Genomic DNA, 8224 nt, shown 5'->3' on the forward strand with positions numbered 1-8224 from the left:
CCTGGTTTGTATTAACTGGGACCTTGGAGAAGTCACTTCACTTCTTTGTGTTTCTTTTTTCTTTTGAGACAGGGTCTTGCTTTGTAACACAGGCTGGAGTACAGGGGTGCAATTATAGCTCACTGTAACCTGAAACTCATGGGTTCAAGCAATCCTACCTCAGTCTCCTGAAATAGCTTGGATTACAGGTGTGCATCAAAGAGGTCTCCCAAAGTCTCGGGATTACAGGCCTAAACCATCATGCTCAGCCTCTCTCTGTACTTTCTGAAAATGAGAACAAGGTCAGCTGTGGTGGCTCACACCTATAATCCCAGCACTTTGGGAGGCCGAGGCGGGTGGATCACCTGAGGTCAAGAGTTTGAGACCAGCCTGGCTAACATGGTGAAACCTCGTTTCTACTAAAAATACGAAATTAGCTGGGCATGGTGGTGCATGCCTGTAATCCCAGCTATTTGGGAGGCTGAGGCAGGAGAATTGCTAGAACCCAGAAAGTAAAGGTTGCAGTGAGCCGAGATCATGCTATTGCACTCCAGCCTGGGCAGTAACAAGAGTGAAACTCTGTCCCCCTGCTGCCCTCTCCAACCGCCAAAAAAAAAAAAAAGAGTACTCATATCACAGGGTTGGTTATGAATATATATGAAGCATATAGAACTATACCCAGCACATTTATCTGCTATGTAGGCATCAGCTATCATCATTACTACCCAATTCACTGATTAAAATAACTAGAACAGGGAATGCACTAATCCTTCCACTTTGACACTGATCAATCCACTAACACTCTGGTTTACGCTGTTTGTAGACTTTGTTAAATGCCTTGTTAAAGGTAACAGACATATGACATTCTTCCACTGACTAAAGAACATAAACCTCTTGTGTATGTAAACAAAAGAGTTAAGCGTCATAAATGATGTTCATATTAATCTAAAGGCAAAAACTTCTTGGAAGCAGAGAAGTAGTTTCATGGAAATCAGATGGTAAAGGACAAATGAAGTTAATGGAGTCATTTAAAAAATAACTAAACTTAAAAATGGAGTTAAATTACTCAATCATGAACATTTTAGTCTTTAAAATTTTTTTAAACAGTTTTCACAGAAATTAAAGTCCCATTAAAGGTAAAACCTCCAAAATAACCAAAGACACAATTATTTTCTAACACTTATGGACCCATGGCAAAACGAAAAAAGGGCAGGTTTCCTCCTGATTTACCACTTCCTGGATATTTGACTTCAGGCAAACCATTTATCTCTGAAGTCCTATGAGCTACCAGTCCTTACCAGTTTATTAATTTTGAATCCTTGTAACAAGGATAAGGGCGAATAACAACTAACTTGCTGTGCTGTTGTGGGAATAAAAAAAAATTTGTTTTTGAGACAAAGTCTCACTCTGTCACCCAGGCTGGAGTGCAGTGGAGCAATCTCTGCTCACTACAACCTCTGCCTCTCCGGTTCAAGCAATTCTCCTGCCTCAGCTTCCTGAGTAGCTGGAACTACAGGTACTTGCCAACATGCCCAGCTAATTTTTGTATTTTTAGTAGAGGAAGGGTTTTACCATGTTGGCCAGGCTAATCTCAAACTCCTGACCTCAAATGATCCACCCACCTAGGCCTCACAAAGTGCTCACAGGCATGAGCCACACAGCAGCCACATGAGAATAAAATATTTTTTAAAAAAGGTCTTAGCAAATTGTAAGCTGTGATATAGGTAAGATACTACTTTCAAAAAAAGGTAGGAATTCTAAGAATCCATTTGTATTCTAACACTATATCCCCACTTTGACTTTTTGTGGTTGTGTTCTTTTCTACTTATTTTTTATACAGATGGGGGTGTCGCTTTGTTGCCCAGGCGGCTCTCGAACTCCTGGCCTCAAGCTATTCTCCTGCCTACACCTACCAAAATGCCGGGATGGGATTACAGGCCTGCCATCTCGTTGGTCTCTCACTTTGACTTTTTTCTAGCCTTAATACTATTTGTTTACAAAATACCTCACTTTCACAGAACAAGAGCATTCTGAAGCCTTTAGGCTCTTAAGAATTTAGTAGCTACACAAGGTAATGGGAAGGAAAAGGCAAACTAGCTATTTTACAGACTAAATTCTAAGTAATATATGCCCAAATTGCCAATGTAACTAGGCGAATGCAGGCCCATTTGTCACCTGGTTCCAGCTTGACGTTGTTTGGTTAAACATCAATGCATCCATCATCTGATATTACAATGGAACAGAAATGCACGTCAGAGATGCTGGTTAAAGCTTAAACAATCAGACAAATGGCTCCCCTTGAACTTCTCCGATTTATTTACTCTAGAATATGTCTGAATGTAACTTCTACTAGAACTTGAATGACCGATTCTATCCAAAATTCTTTAAACTCTACAGGACACATTAGTGTACCACTAACAGTACATTTAACTTCTAACAACTCCAGGAAAAACTTAGCAGTGTTAATGAAACTTCCATTTTCTATGGCTTTTAAGTTGTCGTGTGCGAAGCGACAAACCAAACGGGGTGCACACCATCTCATTTAATCCATCCTCACAACCAGCGGAGAGGTGTTACCATCTCCCTTTTACACACACGTCTGTCTCACCTCTAGCTGGGAGTTTTACAAGTCTCTGCCATTTCCATCACGTCAGTCTAACTCCACTCAACAAGCCAGAAAAACTCCCTTTATCTACAAATATCCAGGCCTGCGCAGCATACCTAAATTTAACTAACTTTCAACATCGTTTCAATTGTCCTGTTTCACCCGAGGGTATCAGTCCGCTTAATAGTGAAGAGAGGTTTTTCGTTTGGTTTTCTTATGTAATAGAAGTAAATTAAGAAAGAGAAACTGTCAGCAGGAACAGACTTTCAACTGCTTTTGCCCCCTGTGGCTAACGTCACAATAACATTTACCAGGAAAAGGTTTTGAAACGTGCCCCAGTGGCAACTGGATATTCTTGCTGTTCATCTCTCTCCTGTCATCCACTTTGCAAGTTCACCACTCCGGGAACTTTCCCGAGAGTTCAAGGTTCTTAATTCCAAAGTCAAGTCCAAACTTGAGCAGTGACTGACGACATTTTACAGCGTTAAGTTCTCCCCAGTGTCTGATTCTAGAAGTTTAGACTCACTTTGCAGGGAGCACTAAAGAATCGGTTTAAGGACAGTCACTGGCCTTAGGAAAGGGGGCTCCTGGAGAAAGAGCGAGCAAGCGAGGTGCCCGCGGTCTCCCCAGAAAGCGGGGAAAGCCCGTCCACTTGGGCCAGCACGCACGTGGGAGACAGGTCAGAGCCGGGCAGCCGGGGCAGCCACCCCGGGGCCCGGGGAGTGGGGCAGGGCCGGTTCGCACCTGAACCCGAAGGGTGGCTCCGGTCCAGGTCAGCGGGCGAACTCCGGGAGACACCCATGTCCCCTGGCGGGAGCGGTATCTCCTCATCACCGGCCTCGCCCTCCTCCCCGGCGGCGTCCAGCAGCCTCACGGCGCTGCCTGGGGCTCCTCTCCGCGGGTGGGCCCAGGCGATCCGCGGCAGAAGCGGCTCCCGCTCTCCGTTCTCCTCCGGGCTCCCGTCGTCCGCGGACGCCAGCCGGCCAGGCTCGGAGGGATCCGCCATGGACTCCCTCTGCTCCCTCCGCGCCGAGACCAGATCAGAGCAGCCAGGTGCCCGAGTCTGGGCTCTGCATGACCGGGAACAGGAGAGACCGGGCAGGACGGACGCCACCTCACTAACGATCCAGGCTGCTTGGTGCCCGCCCAGCGATTGCCCCGCCCTGCTCCACGGCCGCTACGCCCCACCTCGTGCCTCCGCCGGGCGCCACCCCTGCGCCTGCGTAGAAGGGCCCTTGGCCGCGGCGGGGGGCGTGTGGGAGTAAACAGGGGGCGGGACTTTTGATGGGCCAGGTGGGGCGGGGCCTCCACCTGCCTCCGGGAGCGCGAGGAGAAGCTGGGCAGAGCTCGCGGTACTCTCAGTGGAGGGCGGGAAACTTAGTAATTTCTAAAGAGGTGCCCTCCTGCAACCAAAAGCGGCCTCTCACTCCACGACAGAATTCTCTTAGAGTTTACCATAATCTTTAACTATAGATTTAGTTGTATGACATTTCTTTCCTCCACTAGACGTCCGGGAGGGCAGGGACTTTGTCTTTGTTCAGAGATTTTTGATAGTGACAGTTTGTATGTTCTCCCTTTCTCTTTTTTTCTGACTAATCTAGCTAGAAGTTTAACAATTTTTAAATCTTTTCAAAACGTCATGTTTTGTTTTCTGTTCTCTAGTTCATTAATTTTCTGTTATCTAGTTCATTGCTTTATTTTGCTCTTTATTACTCACTTGAGGTTTGATTTCCTCTTCTTTTTCTAATTGCTTAGAGTTGAAGATGATTGATTCTGGATCTTTCTGCTTTTCCAATGCAAGTATTTAAGGCTATAAATTGCCCTCTAAGCACTGCTTTAGCTGCAGTCTACTTTTTTTTTTGTTTAGAGACAGCATCTTGCTGTGTTATCCAGGCTGGAGTGCTGTGACATAGTCATAGGTAGCTCCCTGCAGCCTCAACCTCCTGAGCTTAAGGGATTCACCCACCTTTAAACTGTAGAAGACACAGTAGCTCGAACTACAGGTGTGCACTACTACACCCTGATAATTTTGTAGAGACAGGGTCTCACTGTTGCCCAGGTTGGGTCTCAAACAGTCATCCTGCTTTGGCATCCCAAAGCACTGGGATTACAAGCATAAGCCACCTTGCCTGGCCTGCTAATTTTTGTATACTGTGCTTTCGTTTTCCTTCAGCTGAAAATAGTTTTTAATTTATGATTTCCCCTTTGACCCTGTAAAGGAAAATAAAAATCTCAGAACCACCCCCACCCCAACTTGTTATGTCAAAGGGAGAGTAAAGCCTGGAGACTGAAGTCATCCAACACTACAATTCTTTTTACAAAGGAATACCTGTTACTTGCATCGTTGTATAAAAATTTTATACATTAGCCAGACCCTCCCCAAAATGCAAAAAAAAAAAAAAAAGGCCTCATGCATCTCAGCCTCAGGATGACTATCCTCAACAAATTGATCATAAATAAATTATTTATTGGCCCTTATTTCAAGATGTATATCCTTCCTTAAAACAAGGACATATCGATTGTAACTACATCTGCAACCTAAATCAAATAACTAAAGTCTTTCACACTGATGATTTCAATTACAAGCTTATCTTCCCAGATGCAAAACAAGGATAAGATCAATCATTCCTTCACCTGAGATTTCTGCATAATTCTTTTACTCCATTTTCTTTGAATGTTCACCTTATCTTATGCATAGCATAGAGTTACTGGGCACTAATTAAAATCTAGCAAAAATGTAACCATGTGCCTCAGCACCAACAACCCTCTTCCTTGATGCCTTCTCCCCTTTAAAGAAATGTGTAAATACTGAGCCTCCGGGCCTCTCTGGGAGAGCACAGGCCACAGTGTGCTTTTCCTGGGTATGCTCTCAAACTCTGGCTCAACAAACCTCATTTGTCTGAGACTTTTACCTCAGTCTCTCATTTTGGTTGACAAGCCACTTGTTGAAGTGTGTTGTTTAATTTCCAAATATTTAGGAGCTTTCTTAGATATATATATTTTTAGTAAGTAATTTTTATTTTTTTAGTAGAGATGTGGTCTTACTGTTACCCAGCCTGGTCTCAAACTCCTGAGCTCAAGCAATGCTCCTACCTTGGCCTTCAAAAGTGCTGGGGTTTTACAGGTGTGAGCCATTGCAACCAACCTAAGATTTCAGTCTTTGGAAATTGACTGAAACTCATTTCATAGCCTGTCTTCTTATCTACCTTGGTAAATATTTCATGTGCACTTTAAGAGGAATATATTTCTGATTCAAATAGTAGAGACTGAAAAACTACATACATATATATAATAAAAAGAATGTGTATTTTGCAACTGAATAGTTCTGTAACTGTCCATTGATTCCATTAATATAAATATCAATTCAGTTAAATATTGATAGTGTTGTTCAGATTAGTTTTATCCTTATGAATTCTTTTTGTTTAGTTCTATTATTTACAAAAAGGAGTATTACAATCTATGATTGCAAATTTGTCTATTTCTTCTTTTAATTTGGTGAGTTTTTTGCTTTGTGTATTTTGAAGTTGTGTTATTAGGTGCATACATAGGATTTTTAAATCTTCAGTTAGGTTTTTATGTCATACTGATTTCACCGTTTTTTTAAAATTAGGACTATAAACTTTCCTCCTTATCTCTATTAATATTCTTGGGTTGAGATATATTTTGTCTGATGTCAATATAACTACCCTATCCTTCTTGGGCTATTTGCTGTATAAATCAGTTTCCATTCTTTTCAATTAACTTGTGTCTTTATACATCTTTTCTTTTTTTAAACACCAACTTGACCCAGATATGTCTTTATATTTGAGGTATATGTATCTTATCAATGTTGTGTGTGGAAACACACACACACAAAAGTGTATGTATCTCCTATAGATAGCTTACAGTTGGTTCTTGATTTTCTAAAATCCAGTCTGATAATACCTGCCTTTTATTTTTATTTATTTATTTATTTTGAGATGCCGTTTTGCTCATTGCACAGGCTGGAGTGCAATGGTGTGATCTTGGCTCACTGCAACCTCCGCTCCTGGGTTCAAGCAATTCTCCTGCCTCAGCCTCCTGAGTAGCTGGAATTATAGGCATCCACCACCATGCCTAGCTACTTTTTATATTTTTCAGTAGAGACAGGGTTTCAGCACACTGGCCGGGCTGGTCTTGAACTCCTGACCTCAGATGATCCGCCCACCTCAGCCTCCCAAAGTGCTGTGATTACAGGCATGAGCCATCACACCTAGCCTGTACCTGCCTTTTAATTGGAGTTTTGGGTCAATTTACATTTAATGTAGTAATGATATGGTTGGATTGAGATCTGTTATTTTGCAATTTGTGTTTCATTTGCTTCAACCTTTTTTGTTCTTCTATTCTTCCTTTCCTGCTGTCTTTTGTGTTAATTCAATAATTCTGATTATTTCATTTTCATTCCACCATTGGCTTTCTGTTATACTTCTTTATATTAAGTTTTAGTGCTTACACTAGGGTTTTCAATATGCATCTTTAAATTATCTCAATGTACTAAAAGTCCACATTGTACTATTTGACATATGAGGTAAGAACTTAGCAAAAATATCATTCCATTTATGCCCATCCTTTATGTTATTGCTGTCATGTATACTAGACCTATATATTTAAATACAGTGAATAAATTTTGCCTTAATTGCTTTTTTAGAGAAATTAAGAAAACAATTTAAAGTCATTTATATTTACTCACATAGTTACAACTTCCAGTGTTCTTCCTTCCTTTTGTAGATTGGAGTTTCTATCTAGTATCATTTCCATTCCCTTTAAAGAATTTTTCAAAACATTCTATAAAGCAGATTTGCTGGTTGATATCCCCACCCGATATCAATTGTGTTTGGTTGTGTCCCCCACCGAATCTCACCTTGAATTCCCATGTGTTGTGGGAGGTTGGAGGTGATTGAGTCATGGGGGCAGGTCTTTCCAGTGCTGTTCTTGTGATGGTGAGTCTCACAACATCTGCTGGTTTTAAAAACGGTAGTTTCCCTGTGCAAGCTCTCTTTGCCTGCTGTCATCCATATAAGATATGACTTGCCCATCCTTGCCTTCCACAGTGATTGTGAGGCCTCCCCAGCCATGTGAAACTGTAAGTCCAATAAACCTCTTTCTTTTGTTAATTGCCCAGTCTCAGGTCCTTATCTGCAGCATGAAAATGGACTAATACACTGGTAATAAATTTAAGTTTTAATTTATCAGAAATTGTCTTTATTTTATCATCATTTTCAAATACTATATCCTCTGGATACAGGCTTCTGGGTTGATATTGCTATCCTTACCCATCCAAGTTCAACCGTAAAAATGTCATTCCATTGTCTTCTGGCCTTCATTGTTTCTGAATCATAACCCTTCACTTACACACTCAACTGTACTATATCATTTTCTCTAGCCACCTTTAAGATTTTGTCTGGTTCTTTGGTTCTTTGATTTTCTCTGCTTTCCAATAGTTTAACCATGATGTTTTTGGTATAATTTTCTTTACAAATATCTTGATTAGGTTTTGCTTTACTCCTTGGATCTGTAGATTTATGTTTTCCACAAAATTTGGAGAAATGCCATTCTTTTTTTTCTAGAAGCAGTTTATTACCTTAAAGCATTTAGCAAATCTGACCTGCCTAATTTAGACCA

The 8224-nt window shown here is 41.4% G+C and overlaps 1 protein-coding gene across 3 annotated transcripts in view; it reads right to left on the bottom strand.

The window, feature by feature from the left end:
* PI4K2B (phosphatidylinositol 4-kinase type 2 beta) overlaps nucleotides 1-3739 on the bottom strand; it is a 37592-nt gene extending 33853 nt beyond the window's left edge. For 2 of the 3 annotated variants that reach the window (XM_035293943.3, XM_002745938.6), the window contains exon 1: nucleotides 3329-3739. In XM_035293943.3, the coding sequence (XP_035149834.3) occupies nucleotides 3329-3590 (262 nt within the window). In that variant the 5' untranslated portion in view covers nucleotides 3591-3739. Of the gene's footprint in view, nucleotides 1-2895 lie in introns of all 3 variants that reach the window. The other variant, XM_008993520.6, reaches the window with a different exon arrangement.
* Between the last annotated feature and the right edge of the window lie 4485 nt (nucleotides 3740-8224).

Source organism: Callithrix jacchus, chromosome 3 (assembly GCF_049354715.1).
Source record: "Callithrix jacchus isolate 240 chromosome 3, calJac240_pri, whole genome shotgun sequence".
Lineage (NCBI taxonomy): Eukaryota > Metazoa > Chordata > Mammalia > Primates > Cebidae > Callithrix > Callithrix jacchus.